Below are 16,727 nucleotides of genomic sequence, written 5' to 3' on the forward strand. Positions count from 1 at the left end.
GAGGATCCTCCATTGGAAGATCAGCGGGAGGCAAGTGTGTAGCTTTTGTCTGACCAAGGTTGGGAAAAGGGCTTTGGACTCTGAATGGAAGATCGGGGCCAATGGGTGATTATCGATTACCAATAGTGGCTGGTTGTTTCGGTCTTTGGGGAAACAACTTCAAGGTTTACCGTGTAACGTAATACGGTAGCATTGTGGATAGCACAATTGCTTCACAGCTCCAGGGTCCCAGGTTCGATTCCGGCTTGGGTCACTGTCTGTGCGGAGTCTGCACATCCTCCCCGTGTGTGCGTGGGTTTCCTCCGGGTGCTCCGGTTTCCTCCCACAGTCCAAAGATGTGCAGGTTAGGTGGATTGGCCATGGTAAATTTCCCTTAGTGTCCAAAATTGCCCTTAGTGTTGGGTGGGGTTACTGGATTATGGGGATAGGGTGGAGGTGTGGACCTTGGGTAGGGTGCTCTTTCCAAGAGCCGGTGCAGACTCGATGGGCTGAATGGCCTCCTTCTGCACTGTAAATTCTATGAAACGTTCTGACCACGTTTTGCCTCAGCTGGTGTTTTTATTAGTGCAGGGCAGTGGTCAGCACTGCTGGCTCACGGCGCTGAGGACCCAGGTTCAATCCCGGCCCCGGGTCACCGTCCATGTAGAGTTTGCACATTCTTGTCTGCATGGGTCTCACCCCCAGAACCCAAAAAGATGTGCAGATAGGTGGATCAGCCACACTAAATTGCCCCTTAATTGGAAAAAGATAATTGGGTACTGTAAATTTATTTTTTTTAAAAGGAAAAAAAAAAGCTTTTGCTTTTACAAAAAGTAGAGCAGCTTTTTCTCAAATACTTTAAGAAACAAAGCAATGAAAACAAAAGTCTCAAAATGTGAACAATACTGCAGCAGCACAATGCAATTACTGTCAATGACAAGTGTTAAGGACTTGGGTTTGAGATGCTTGAGAGTTTCTTCTTTTAAAAAAATATTTTTATTAGTATTTCAGTTTTTACAGAGTAATAGCTCAGGTGTATCTGATATTTACAAACAGGTTGGTGCCTTATTAACAACAGTTTTACATGCGTTTCCCCTCCTCCCCTCATTCGTAGCATGTTCCGCTTTTTTTTCCCATTGGGGCTTTTATTTATTTTTTGTTTGATTTTGGCAGGGGGCCTGTGTGCCCCGCGCTCCCCCCCCCCCCCCCCCCCCACCCCCCACCCCCCCCCCCCCCCCCCCACCACAGTTCTTGGAAAAGGCTGAAGAATGGCCCCACGCTTTGTGGAAGCCCTCGTCTGACCCTCAGATGGTGTACTTGATCTTCTCCAGGTGGAGAAATTCCACCAGGTCTGCCAGCCAGTCTGCAACTGTGGGTGGCGCTGCTGATCGCCAGCTAAGCAGGATTCTCCGGCATGTGATGAGGGATGCAAAAGCCAGGGCCTCTTCCCCATATGAAGTTCTGGCTGGTCCGATATCCCAAAGACTCTCGGGCAGGGCTCCACCATTACCCCCACAACCCTGTACATCACCTCGAAGAAGGCTGTCCAGAACTTGGCAAGTCTGGGGCAGGCCCAGAATATGTGAGAACGGTTGGCCGGACCTCCCTGGCACCGTTTACATTTGTCCTCCAACTCTGGGAAGAACTGGTTCATGTGCGTTCTGGTCAGGTGGGCTCTGTGCACCACTTTAAACTGCATGAGGCTTAGCCTAGCACAGGAGGAGATGGAGTTGGCCCTACTCAGTGCTTCGCTCCAGAGTCCCACGCCCACTTCTGTCCCCAATTCGTCCTCCCATTTCCATCTAGTTTCGTCCAGTGGTAGTTTTGCCCTGTCCAGCAACCGTCGTATATGTTCTCACATTTCCCCCCCTCCCTCAACCCTCCTCACTGTGTGTGTTGATTAGTTCCTCCAGTAGAGTGTCTCTCGGGGCCCAGGGGTACTTTGCAATCTCCTTGCCGAGAGCCTGAGCTCCTGCACCATTGGTAGGCCCAGGTCCTCCATCAGTTCGTCCAAGGTCGCCAGTCGCCTATATAGAGATCCCTAACTGCTCGCGTCTCCTCGTCTTGTCCCCATTTTTTTTTAAAGGTGGCGTCGAGCATGGCTGGTGGGAATTTGTGGTTACCGCACGTGGGGGCTATGGAGGACATCTCGGTTAGACTAAAATGCTGCCTCTTTTGGTTCCACGTTTTCAGTGTGGCTACCACCACTGGGCAGGATGCGTACTTTGATGGGGGGGATGGGAGTGCTACTGTGGGGAGTGATTGGAGTGTCGTTCCCTTGCAAGAAGACTCCTCCAGCCTCACCCATTCAGTGGTTGGATCTCATATCCACCCCCTCACCCTCATGGCTGTGGCCGCCCAGTGGTAGCACTGTAGATTTGCCCATGTTTTTCCTACTTTGCAATGTCGACTTTGGAATCCTTGAGTTCTTAACCATCCCACACAAACGGCAGGATCATTTTGTCTATGCTGTGGAAAAAGGCCTTGGGGATGAAAATCGGTATGGATCTAAACAGGAAGAGGAACCTCGGCACGAAGTTCATATTGATCATCTGCATTCTCCCCGCCAGGGAAATTGGTAGTGCATACCACCTCTGTAGATCCTTTTTAACCTCCTCCACCAGACTAGTCAGATTCTACTTGTGGATGTGTGCCCAGGCATGGGCTATCTTGATCCCCAGTAGTGGAATTTATTTTGGGCTAGTCTGAATGGTAGTTCCTCCAGCTCTGTCCCTCCCCAGTTCGGGTTCACCGGGATTACTTGCTTTTGCCCAGGTTGAGTTTGTCGCCCGAGAAGGCTCCGAACTCTTCCAAAAGTTGCATGTTCTGTGAGTCCAAGACGTAGAAGAGCAGGTCATCGCATAGAGTGACGCTCTCTGCCCCTCTTTGTATACCCTTCCACCATTTTGCTTCTTGCGAACGATCACCAGTGGTTCGATTGCCAGGGCGAACAAGAGCAGAGAGTGAGCATCCCTGCCTTATGCCTCTGTGCAGCTGCACGTATTCAGAGATGGTGGTGTTGGTCCGAACGCTCGCCTTGGGGGCGTTGTACAAGAGTTTCACCCACACGGTGAATCCTGTCCCCAGCCCAAACCGCTCCAGTACCTCGATGAAGTACTTCCATTCAACTCTTGTTGAAGGCTTTTTCTGCCTCCAGGGAGACGATCACCTCTGGTGTTCTCCCCCCAGAAGGGGTCATTATTACATTCATCAACCGCCTGATGTTCGCAGTTAGCTGCCTACCCTTGACAAAGCCCGTCTCGTTCTCTGCGACCACCTCTGGTACACAGTTCTCCAGTCTCTTGACCCGGACCTTCGCAAGTATTTTTGCTTCTACATTCAGCAGTGAAATGGGTCTATATGGTCCACATTCCGTTGGGTCCTTGTCTTTTTTGAATATTAGCGATATCATGGCCTACGTTAGCGTAGAAGGCAGGGTGCCCCTCGCTCGTGAGTCTGCGAACATGTCCAGTCGGTGCGGGGCTAGAGCTGGAGCAACTTTCTTATAGAAGTCCGCCAAGAACCCGTCGGGTCCTGGCGCCTTCCCCACCTGCATGGAGCTGATACCCTCCATGATCTCTTCCAGTCCTATAGGTGCTTCCAGCTCTCCTGGCCTATCATCCCCCACGACTAGCATGTCCAGTGCATCAAGGAACCGTTCCATCCCTATCGGGGGCTTTGGAGGTGTAAAGCCCTCGGTAGAAGGTCTCAAACGCTCGGTTGACCTCTTTTGCTCGATTACCAGTCTGCCTCTGCTATCCTTCACCTGCTCCCCGCCGCGTTCGTAAAAGGTCCCAGTGTCTGGCGAAGTTGGTGCACTGCTTTCCTGGTGGATAGCAGGTTAAAGTCCATCTGTAGCTTTTTCCTCACTGCCAGAAGCTCTACGGTTGGGGCCTTGGAGTATTTTCTGTCGACTTCCAGAATGGGGATCTATAATCCACCAGTATGCCCAAGCTTCATGTGGGGCGTTGGGCACAGCCCGTCTCCAACCTCATCCATGTAATGTGGAGGATAACTATCGTGGAATATTCCGCTCTTACTATTCCTGGAAGCACCACTTTTCCCACTGCAAAGAAGTCCATCTTCGAGTATGCTTTGACCGGCGAAAAGAATGAGAATTCCTTCTCACCAGGGTGTAAGAACCGCCAAGGGTCCACTGCCACCTTCTGCTCCATGAATGTTGCCAGCTCCCTAGCCATGCCGTCCTTTTACCTGATCTGGGGTTCGGTCGGTCTGTCAGTGCGTCCTGTACACAGTTGAAGTAATCCCCCCCCCCCCCCCCGCCCACTCGCACAGCTCTTTCTTACCCGCAATCGGTCCTGCTCCCTCAGGTGTCTTTCCTGCAGGAAAGCTGTGTCGGCTTTCAGGCTTCTCAGTTGGGTGAAGGCTCTGGATCTTTCCACTGGGCCCTTAAGTCCCCTGATATTCCAGGTGATAATCCTGGTGAGCTGCTTTCGTCCCAAAGCTCCTGCAGGACCAACCATACTTACCTGATATGCACGCCCCTGCACTTTATTAGGGGGCTGTCCAAAATGGCTGTGGTCACCGATCTCACCATGAGGTCGGGTCCTTGCACTCCAGGGTTTCCCTTTGTTCAGATCTAAATTAGTCACCAACTGTGTATATGCCACTTGGGTGCAGCCCTGCACTCGTGTTTCCCTTTGTCTTGGGACCTCCAAAGTGGCTGCTTGTGGCACAAACTTGTTTCCTCAGCCTGTTCCTCCCCTGCCAAGGCCAGTATGATACCCAACTCATTTTTCCTACTCTGTTCCTTTACCCCGTCCCCTCCCTTCCCTGTGTCACCCTTTTCCCATCTTACCCTGTGCTTTCCCCTTCCCAGTCCCTGTGCATCCCATCCCCGATCAGGCGTTCCCTCCTTGGGAAGTGCGCCACGGTCCCCCTTGTTTTCGGTCTTCCTGTGCTAGCTATTACCGCTAGTGTGGTGGCCGTCCTCCCTGGGCTGGTCTAGCCCCTTCCTTATGCCCACTGACTGCCCGTTTTCCGTTTAAACCCTCACCTGCCTTCCCCTGTCCTCGCTTCTTTCTCGGACCCAGACTTCCCTTTATGATCGGAATGAGGCAGCACAGTCCCGCACAAACATACTCACAGTCAAATGAGTCTTTTGCTCTTTCCCTGCACAACTCTCATCGTTGTTGTGCCTGTCACTTTTCCAGGACGTTGGTTCTGACAAACTTATAAGCTTCCTCCTGGGAGTTGGAGTTAAGTTCCTTTTTTTGGTATGTGACTCAGAGCCTGGCCGGGAACAGCATCCAAAACGTACCCCATTCTTGTACATGGCCGATTTCGCCTGATTAAACTCAGCTCTGCGTTTTGCTAGGTCTGCTCCAATGTCCTGGTAGATTCTGATTCTATGCCCTTCCTAGGTGCTCGCTTTTGTTTGGCGTACCCACCGCAGGATCCTCTCACGATCCTGGTATCGGTGGAGCTTTGCGATAATCGCCCTAGGCTGCTCCCCGACCTTCGGTTTCGGTCTGAGCGACCTGTGTGTTCTGTCGAGCTCTGTGGGTTTGGGGAAGCTGTCTCCACTGACTAAGTTGCCCAGCATTTAGGCGATGCAGCCTGTCAGGTATTTGCCCTCGATACCGTGCCACGATTCTGATGTTTTGTCGTCGGGACCTGTTCTCCTGGTTCTCGACTTTGGCCTCAAGTTCCCCTGGATTTGGATTGGTTTATTGTCACGTGTACCAAGCTAAAAGTATTTTTCAGTGAGCAGCTCAACGGCCCTGGGCCGCCACCAACCTTTTTACCTCTGTCTCCAGGACGACAATTCTGTCGCTCCGGTCAGCCTAGGCCTTCTCCAGGTCAAAGACTGTCCTCTCCTGAGGCCTTTACACTGGTGCAGAGGCCCCAATTATACAATTTTCCAAAAATCAATAGCCCACCACAGTTCGACTTGATCCAATCCTTGGAGCTGTCAATTTTATATTGACCAATGAAGTTTACTTTAAGCAACATGATGTCTGCAGCCCATCGATTGCCTTCTGCATGGTGGCCATCGCCTCTGCCACCTTGACAAGACACTTGGATCTCTATCCTGATTGCCTTTCATGGTGGTCAGCTCCTTCAGGAAGCTCTCCGTCCATCTCCAACTGTTCGGTGGGGGATTGGGGGGCGTGGGGGGGGGGAGGCTGATGCTCGAGTCATTGGTCGCCCTCTCTCCTGGGTGGCCTGGGCCCCTTCGCCTCGTGGGTCTGCAGTCTCATCCAACTGCTGGTCATGGCTCTTTCTGCCGCTTCTCCCGTCTCCTCGAGCTTCCGTTCGCTGGCATCTTTTCTTGGTTGCCTTTGCTGTTGAGGGATATTTTTTCCTTTGAAATTTGGACAAAATTCAACTAATGGTGCCTCCTTTTTTTGTCCTAGATCGGAGGAGAGCCATCTGATGTGCGTCCACTGAGCACATCACCGTCACCGGAAGACCCTGAGTTTCTTCTATCAAACTCAGCAAGGCCTGTGTCGTACCCGAAATGATTTAATAGATGGTGTCTGTTGGATTTACAATATTATTTTATTCATCACATAGTAAAAAGAACTCGTTGGTCAGTAAAGCATTTGACTGCAAGAATAAAATCAAGTTACAATGGAAAAGTTGTGAGATGTGCAATACTATTCTTCAAACAAGTTTCATAGAAAACTCCTGATAAAAAGCATTTAGGCAAGAAGTTATCAGTAATATTGACTAGTCAATCATGAATATCAGACAGTAATCATCTAGAGTACATATCAGAATACAAGGTATTGTGCTCAGTGGGATTTCTGCGCCCCCATCACCTGAAAGCCAATATCAGATTACAGTTTTAAACTTATTTACTTGAAGGGAGAATTTGGGGTATTTGAAGAAGCATCTAAGTAAACAATAAGTTGGTTTTGTTCCATTTCTTATAATTGAAGTGCTAAAAAGGTGAACTTCACAAATTGGGGCAGAGGAAAGAGATTGAAAGAAACAGAACCAGAATTAATGAAAATAATTACTGTTCATGTAAACTGTGATACACGCGATACACCTTAGAAACCTAGTTTTCAAAGTTGAAGAGGTAAAAGTTTGTCATGTAAATAAGAAGCTTGCAAATACATGCCATGAGAAAGATGGTTTATTTAAAAGAGCTGAAAAATTACTAATAAAGTGACCTACTGTCCTCCATTCATTAGGTTAACTGTATTGAATATTTTAAAAGTTACAATTAGCTTTTTGCACACAATTTTCCAATCCTTTATTTGAGATGGACTCTTTCAAAGAAGCTGCACTAACATAACATTTAGGATAGATCGGTGGCAACTCTTCAAATATCTATAAAGTTTGTGCATCAATGTGGAAAAGTATGTTTTATCATATCCCTTAATGTTGAAATCTTTATGTAGCAAAGGATTGTTTAAAATATCTATGATTTGGAAGACGAGATGTAGGAGCGTTTTCAAGGACTGAGTATTGAGCTGGCTTTTACTTGGGGCTCAGCTGAACACAGAGACCTGCAGACACCAACTCTGGTTGGGATGACTTTATTTTTCCAAGCTTGGTCAACATACTAGTGAGAGTGATTTGGGTAAAGGCCCAAACCACTACTTTACACTGATGCAGAGGCCCCAATTATACCATTTTCCAAAAATCAATAGCCCACCCCAGTTCGACGTGATCCAATCCTTGGAGCTGTCAATTTTATATTGACCAATGAAGTTTACTTTAAGCAACATGATGTCTGTGATCAGCTCATGATTTAATCCTATCCTGCCACCTGCACGGTAGCACAAGTGGCTAGCACTGGGTATACTTTGTATGACTAGTCTCAATCCTCAATAATCTAATTTATGTAGAACTATTCTGGTGTTATCCCAGCTATCCGGTTTTAAGGAGTCTCATCTCAAGACACCCCCCCCCCCCTTTCACGAGACACAACAATAAAAAAAATGAATTTCCAGGAGTTACTATACACAAATTAAAACTAATTGCCCTCTGTTTATATGCAAACTTTGTAGGACTTCTAGCTCGCAGCAAATTTTCTGCTGTTCAGACACAAAGGAACATCAATGAAGTGCTAAGTTCTTTCCAAATTTCCCTCTGGCTGCAATAAACAGGATCAGATTAAAACATTTGGCTTGCCCATCAAGAAAGTTAATTTTATCACCCTTTTTGTGAGGTATATTTTAGGGTAGCAAGATCAGCAGCTAGACTGCAGTTATCATTTGCTACATCAGTAATGATACTAGAAATCTGCCAAACAGCAGGTAGTAAATAACTTGGGCTTGTTTAACACATATTTATTTGTAGCCAAGTCTTGGATAAAATGGCTAGAAACAGTAGATTCATAAAACATATCAGTCTTTTAGACTGCCTGGAAATCAACAACATGTTTAACATCTACATTGGAATGAGGAAATAAAATTAGGCAAACTTTCTCATTAAATCATTTGACATTTATTAAAAGTTACATATAAATGGACTGGCAGTGTTTTGTTTTTAAAATAAAAGGATTCCCATAAGCAAAAACACAGAAATTGTCTGTGATTTCCATCACTCCAAGTACATAGTTATAAAAATAGACAAATAGCTAAAAAATGGGAAATAAAACTTTATATAACCTGCTCTGATTTCACCTAAAATAACTTAAGTGTTGTAAACATATTGTATTTCTGGGATTTACTGGTTTGTGTTCGAATATCAGTATTCAACCTTTAACCAGGAATTCAAACTAACTTATTAGCGCCACATTCACATATAGGTGCTTTTGAGGGGGATATTTGGGAGGTAGCTGAAAATTTGATTGGGGGAAGGAATGAAGTGCGGCGGAATATGTACTAGAAATCATCATTCACATATGCAATGCCTTCCCCAAGAGATGCTTGGCCTAGCAATGTTTTCAGTGAGGTTCCAGACACCATGAATTTTCCTGATTCTACTGTGCAAGGAAGAAATTGGAAAATGTTTTCAGACACTGGCTCAAGAATTCCTCAAGTTTAGAAATGGATTGGCATCCGATCCTATGAGCTACAATGGGTGGCGCTAAAAATGCTTAATTATATGCACCATTTTAAATTTTATAAAATGATAAACTTTCAAGGGAATTGAAAGTTCCTACTCTGGCCCTGCAATAGATTTAGATACAGGCAAAATTTTAAGCCATTCTACATATTGCCTATTTCAGGCTTAATGGACAGTGCAAACGAAGTAGAACAGATTCAAATTCTGATGTATCCATAGAATAAGGGGAGTGTGTCACTGAATAGAAAGAACCAGGTAAAGAATGAATATGGAAAGAGAAACCTGAACCATTACCTTTCCAGAATTGGTCAGTGAGCCCTTTACCCCAAAAGGCTGAATGCTTGAATCTTAAACTAAACTTGAACACCTTAAAATCCGAAAGATAAAGTCTTAAATAAATTGTTCTGAACTTAAAATATTTTCAAAAGTAGTATTTTTGATCTCAATATCTTGCTGTTCTTTGGAGGGGGGGGGGGGGGGGAAAGAGGAGGAGGAGGAGGAGAGGAAGCTACTGTAGTAAGTCTTCCATCAGTGCGACCTGCAAAACATTCGAAACGGAGCTGCACTGTGTAATCTTCTTAGTTGTGAGCCAATATTAATTAGATTTCAACCAGTTGATTCTTGTTGCTCTGGAGCCTCTATATGCCTATGCGTCAGTGCCAAACTTTGTACTTGTATAAGATGATTATCCACTGCAAATGGGTGCGTATTAAGTGTAAAAGAGATTTTTGGGGGGGGATTTATTTTATAAAGTAAAAAGGCTTCCAAATAGCATTGGTTGAACAAAACAGCAAACAGCTATAGAAATATTGTACACCAGGCCTCAGAACTAGCTACAATGCAATCTAAGCATGCTTTTGTAGCTCCTCAGATAGCTTTAACATGGAGAATCATGATGGCGCAGAAGGCATCATTGTTTGTTTTGTGAGGTATATCAACAATTGTCTAAGTTACAACAGGTTTATGAAGGTACAGGAAGTACTGTACTGCAGCTTCAGGTTACAATACACTATTTAAAAAGGTAAAATATATTCCATATTATATGCCTAAATATGAAAATAAGTACAACAGACTAGACTTTACGGAATACAAGAAATATTAACTCTTTCAAGTGCAAATAAAATGGCAAAATTCCTTGAGGATGGGGAAGGTGGAAAAAAAGGAAAGTCGGAATGTCTCTATTCTGTTGAAAAACATATTCAAGGAATTCTGTAGTGCTAATCATTCAGCAAATCTTTATTCTGGGCATAATGCTACACCTGCTGCCCCAATGTTACTTCACCCTACCGCCTTGCTTTAATTACACAACTTTGTGAATACATTTCAAGTCTATAATGATTGAAAGGGCAGAAATTTTAACCAACATCATTAGTGGACTACCCAACATGGCCTAAAACAAAATGTCATAAGTGGAGTGTGTTAATGGAGTTTAGATGGGGGAATTAAATTCCATAGTCTTAAATGTTCTGACTTTCTTTTTTTAAAGATAGAAATTATTTTTTAAGCATGATATACTTCAGACAGTTCCCACTTGATCAATACAGTGAGTTGAGACAAATCCTGCAAAGTTTTGAGGTTATCAATGCTGCCTCAAGAAATGGTGAAAATTAAGTTAACCCTTCCCAAATGTACTTAAACTAGAAAAATCAGTTGAGTCCAAGTGATCAGAGCTGCTCAGTCTTCTTAATTATAATTCTTATGATGTCCCAAAGTTTTTTTCCCAAAGCCAAAGCGTTCAGAGTACAAATGTGTGAGCAGAACAAGCGAGGAAAAAAAACATGGAGTTTAGTAATTGCAATAGTCAACATGGTCCAACAGATCACGGTGCTGGCTAGTGGGATACTGAGCTTTGCATTTAGGACATTCCAAGAAGCTTTCGTCAAGATGATTATTGGATTTTGGCAAAGGCAACCTGTCTTCATCGTCACCATTTCTGTACAACACTGGCTGTGAGAGGCGGATGTCTTGTATTTGCTGAAACAAAAATGTGTATTTTTAAAAAATCAATTTTTCAAATGTGTATAAATAGCATTTCTGCAGAAGCCAAGTATTTAACAAGTTTACAGTTAGTCTCACATTGAAAGAATGTACAATCTGGATTAAATTAATTGAAATTAAAAAAATCAAAAACCACAATTCAGCATTTTTAGTGCATTCATGGGACGATGGTGCCGTAGAGGTAATGTCACTGGACTAGTAATTCTGAAACCCACGATAATGCTTTGGGGGCATCAGTTCAAATCTCACCAAAAAACACTTGTAGAATTTAAACTGAATAAATTAATAAAACAAAATCTGGAATTGAAAGTGTTTGCTCTCTTTCAGTGGCTATAAATATGGTGATTAATAAGGTCGCCTTTCTTAATCTTAATTATGAATATGCTTTCAGAGTCGTCAGGCATCTCTTGATACCGCCACAAGGTTCAACCGAATACCGATCAAAGAGCCAATACACCAGTTAGTTAGTTCAAAGTCAATGCTACTTTATTTACACACAGTATGATTTGCTCATGCACAATAACACTGCAGGCTAAACTATGTCTATCACTAACACCTATACTTAACGTCGAGTGCCCACTTAGGTCAGAGGAACAGTGGCCGTTGTTCGGATCTGAGGCGGTTGGGTTCGTAAAAGTAGCAGGAGTATAGCTATGGTCATCCGTATGGTAGCGAGCGATGAACTTGAACTTACTTGCTTCTGGTGGTGCGGGTGGGAGGGTCTCTCCAGTTGAGAGCCGAATCCAAGAGGCTGAACATATGGCGGGGGTTCCTTCTTATACTCGGGGGGGGGGGGGGGGGGGGGGGGGGGGGGTGGCGTCGCACACTTTTAGGCGAGCCTTAACCTTGGCCTCAATTAATTGGGCCGCTTCTCGATCACTGCCATCGACCTGAGCCAATAAAGGGGCGGGTGCCTTGATGGCTGGGCGTGTCCTAAGTGGCCGTTTTCCTTGCTTTGTTTGTTTCTTCTTGCTGGGGTAGTGGCGCCGGAATGTCTGGGACGGAATCGGCTACCTGAGCACTAGTCTTTGTTCATCGGAGATGGGCCATCAATGTGCAAATCGGCCAAGAGTTTCGATTCCATCTGCAGTCTGTCTTTTAAATACACATTCAGGCTCTGTGCCTGCTTGTTACTTTGCATTGTCCATTTTTCCCTGTATGCTCTGCGAGTGTCCATTTTATATGCTGAAAGTGGCCATCCCAGATGGCTACAAAAGTTAATTCCAGGAATGATGACCATGAGCAATCGTCATAAAACTCATCTCGTTCACCAATGTCCTTTAGAGAGGGAAATGTACAATCCTCACCTGGTCTGCATGTGGCTCCAGACTCATGCCCTCCGAAATGATTTAGCAAGCGATGCTTTGCAAGGTTTGGGCAACAAATGCTGTCCTTACTGGCGATTCCCAAATTCCATGAAAGAACAATTTTTTATTCAATTTTGTCATGTGAGAGTACCTTTAAGAAATGGATGTTTAAGCAATGTACCTTTAAGGAATGGAGCTGATCATCTTACTGAAGTGATGTCTGAGGTTGGGGGGAGCTGAGCTCACTTCTGCTTTTGGTTTCAGTTAGAGCAGCTTGGGTGTGTCTGTGTGTTTTGCTGAGAGCAACTGAAAAGTGCCTGGCTGGTTTTGCTGAGAGCAGCTGAAAAGTGCCTGGCTGGTTTGCGGAGAGCTGCATGAAAGGAGAAAGCCAGTTTGAGAGAGCAGCTTGGTGAGCTGCAAGAAGAAAACACAGAACTAGTCCGTTGATGTCTGCAAATCCAAAGACTATAAGTATATTGAATGTAACCTCATATCTGTTGTTAAAGGGGAAGTCTTTTGGATGTTTGAAGGAACATTTTCAGGGATTATTTAGTGTTGCATTATTTTTGGGGTTATCTTTGAAGTAAGGAGTGTTAAGGGATCCAATGTTTATTTAAAAGGTCAAGTTGAGTTCATGGAATAAACATTGTTTTGTGTTTAAAAACCACGTGTCCATAATTGTGATATCACACCTGGGGAACAAGCCGTGTGCTTCAAAAGCAGCAATCCATTAAAAGGAGAGGTTGGTTGAACTCCATGATACATTCTGGGGTTCTGAAAACACCTCGCCCATAACAATTGGGTGCTCGTCCGGGATAAAAGTCTATCTATTGGATTGGCTTTTGTGAACTTAAAGAAGGATTGTTGCTTTTCCGGTGTGGAATTTTAGTTTAAGTGGGGAGAGTGTTGTGTACAATGGCTCTTTCGGAGGCTCAGAAGTTTTTGGGGGTGGACACGGTGACACGTGATACCTTACGGACATAGGCTAAAAACAGACTGTTAGGTTTGGCAAAAGCATTGCAGTTAACACTGCCTAGCAAAATAAGAAAAGATGAGGTACTTAACGCGGTATCTGCGCATTTACGTTTGCCTGTGATACATTCTGACTCATTAGATATGGCAAAGCTCCAGTTGCAGATTAAGCAATTTGAACATGAAAAAGAATTAAAGCGGCTTGAATATGCAATGAAAAAAAAAGAAAGAGATAGAGACAGAGAGGAAAAAGAAAAGGAGAGAAGAAAGAAACAATGAAAGAGATAGAGAGGAAAGGGAAAAAGGGAGAGTTTGAACTTCGGAAAATGGCTCTGAAACATGAAAATCAGTTAAAATTGACAGATGCAGAGGGACACGTACAGTTGGAGGAGATGGATGAGGATAATGAGACAGAGCGTCATAGTCGAAGACGTGGTGGGGATCTATTTAAATATTTCCAAGCGTTGCCAAGGTTTGACGAGAAGGAGGTAGAAGCCTTTTTCATTATATTTGAGAAGGTAGCTAAACAAATGCAATGGCCACAGAACATGTGGGTATTACTGATTCAAACAAAGCTGGTAGGTAGGGCTAGTGAAGTGTTTGCTGGAGGAGGTTGCTGGAATGTATGAGGTGAAGAAATCCATCTTAAGTGCATATGAGCTAGTGCCTGAAGCTGACAGACAAAGGTTTAGAAATTTAAGGAAAGAATTTGGTCAAACATACATGGAGTTTGAAAGGCTCAAACAGTAATTTTGATAGGTGGATAAGGGCTTTGAAAATAGACCAAACGTATGAAGCTCTAGAGAAATTATACTTGTGGAGGAGTTAAAAAATTCAATTCCTGTTGTAGTGAGAACTCATGTGGAAGAACAGAGGGTTAAAACTGCGAGATTAGCAGCAGAAATGGTAGATGATTATGAATTAGTTCAGAAATCAAAGATTGGTTTCCGACATGTTTCAGCCGGTGAAGGATAGAAACTGGGGACAAGAGAAATACTCAAGTGGTAAAGGTAAAGGTGATCTGATGGGTGACAATAAAGAGAGTGTACCTCAGATTAAAAAAGAAATCCAGGAGGGTGGAAAAGAAATGAAAAGTTTCAAATGTTTTCACTGTAATAAACTAGGCCATGTAAAGTCACAGTGTTGGTAAGGCTGATGTGGTAAAACAGGATAAGACAGTGGGATTTGTGAAAGTGGTAAAGGGAAGCCCAAGGGAAGCAAAGGAGGTGCAAATGATTGTACAGCCTGCTCAAGAAGTGATTGTTAAGAAGGTGCCAGATGTCTTTAAAGAATTTACTTGTGTGGGTAAAGTTTGCTCATGTGTATCAGGAGGAGCAGGTAAAGAAGTCACAATTTTAAGAGATACAGGGGCTAGTCAATCTTTAATGGTAAGAGATAAGGAATTATTTGGTTGGGAAGAATGTTGCCAGAAAAGGTGGTGATGTGTGGAATTCAGGGTGAGAGGAGTAGTGTTCCATTATATAAGGTAAGGTTGGAAAGTCCAGTGAAGAATGGTAAAGTGGTAGTAGGAGTAATAGATAAACTGTATTCCTGGACAAGATAGTTTATCTTGGGCAATGGTATAGCTGGATCGCAGGTGGGAGTGATGCCTACTGTAGTTGATAAGCCAGTGGAAAATCAGACAACTGAAGGGTTGAAGGACGAATATCCTGGGATTTTTCCGGATTGTGTAGTAACAAGGTCGCAAAGTCACAGGTTAAGACAAGAGGAGAAATCAAAGAGTGAAGATGAAGTTGAAGTGCAATTATCAGAAACGATTTTTGATCAGATGGTTGAAAAAGAACAAGAATAGGTGGAGGATGAGGCGGATATTTTAGTTCAGGAAAATTGACGGAGTTACAACAGAAAGATGTAGAAATAAAACGGATATATCAGAAAGCATATACGGAAGAGGAATTTGAGAGTATACCAGAGTGTTATTACCGTAAAAGTGATGCCTTGATGAGAAAATGGAGTTTTGCAGGTGGATGAAAAGTGGGCAGAAGTTCATCAAGTAGTATTGCCGGTAGGGTATAGAAAGGAGGTGTTGTGAGTTGCACATGAGGTACCAGTGGGAGGTCATTTGGGAATAAGGAAAACTCAAGCTAAAATCCAGAAAGATTTTTATTGGCCTGGACGACATAAAGATGTAGTTAAATTTTGTCAATCATGTCAAGTGATAGGGAAACCTCAAGCAGTGATAAAACCAGCGCCCTTAATATCCATTCCAGCATTTGAGGAACCTTTTACGAGGGTCCAAATTGATTGTGTAGGACCGCTTCCTAAAACAAAAAGTGGGAATCAATATCTTTTGACTTTAATGGATGTGTCTACTCGGTTTCCAGAGGCCATTCCAGTACGTAATATTACAGCTAAAAAGATTGTGGAGGAGTTACTTAAATTCTTTACTAGATATGGACTATGCACAGAAATTCAATCGGATCAAGGATCGAATTTTACTTCAAAGTTATTCAAAGAATTATGGATAGCTTAGGAATAAAACAATTTAAATCAACTGCGTACCATCCAGAATCGCAGGGAGCGTTAGAGAGGTGGCATCAGACATCAAAGACAATGTTGAGGGCGTATTGTCAAGATTATCCAGAGGATTGGGATAAAGGAATTCCATTCGTATAGTTTGCAATTAGGGATGAACCGAATGAGTCTACCAAATTTAGTCCTTTTGAACTAAGTTTTGGTTATGGAGGTAAGAGGACCACTTAAATTGATTAAGGAAAAATTGGTGGGTGAGAAATCGGAAATTACACGATTGGATTACATGTCAAATTTTAGGGAACGATTAAATAGAGCAGGTGAATTGGCTAGACAACATTTGAAAGTTGCACAAAATGTGATGAAACGGGTAGCGGACAAGAAATCCAAAGTTCGTAGTTTTGCCAGTGGGGATAAAGTTTTAGTGTTGTTACCAGTGGTAGGAGAGCCTTTAAAAGCTAGGTTTTGTGGACCGTATCAGATTGAAAGGAAATTAAGTGAGGTGAATTATGTGGGGAAAACAACAGATAGAAGGAAGACTCACCGAGTGTCATGTGAATATGCTTAATAGGTACGTTGAAAGGGAAGGAGAGAAAAAGGAGGTTTTAATGATTCTAACTCAAAGTGACGAACTGAATCCAGATGACTGTGAAAATTGGAAAATGAGGATGTTCTTAAAAATTGGGATGAATTGTTAAGTTACCTTCCAGAGGAAAAGAGTTATTGATATCACATGGGCAAGTTTGTAGAGATAAATTGGGAAGTACTCAAATGGCTATACATGATGTAGATGTGGAAAATGCTGTTCCTATCAAACAACATCCATATAGACTTAACCCTTTAAAATTGGCACAGGTTAACAGAGATATTGAGAGTACGCTTAAAAATGGCATAATTGAAGTGGGTTGCAGCCAATGGAGCTCACCCATAGTGATGGTACCTAAACTAGACAGTACCCAACGGTTGTGTGTGGACTATCAAAAGGTA

At 43.7% G+C, this 16,727-nt stretch overlaps 1 protein-coding gene across 3 annotated transcripts in view; it reads right to left on the bottom strand.

Moving 5' to 3' along the window:
- Positions 1-8,383: 8,383 nt before the first annotated feature.
- Positions 8,384-16,727, bottom strand: part of cep55l (centrosomal protein 55 like) — a 118,421-nt gene continuing 110,077 nt past the window's right edge. For all 3 annotated transcript variants that reach the window (XM_072479071.1, XM_072479070.1, XM_072479072.1), the window contains one exon: positions 8,384-10,944. In XM_072479071.1, the coding sequence (XP_072335172.1) occupies positions 10,756-10,944 (189 nt within the window). In that variant the 3' untranslated portion in view covers positions 8,384-10,755. The remainder of the gene's footprint in view (positions 10,945-16,727) is intronic.

The sequence above is a fragment of the Scyliorhinus torazame genome, chromosome 16 (genome assembly GCF_047496885.1).
Source record: "Scyliorhinus torazame isolate Kashiwa2021f chromosome 16, sScyTor2.1, whole genome shotgun sequence".
In the NCBI taxonomy this organism is placed as follows: Eukaryota; Metazoa; Chordata; class Chondrichthyes; order Carcharhiniformes; family Scyliorhinidae; genus Scyliorhinus; species Scyliorhinus torazame.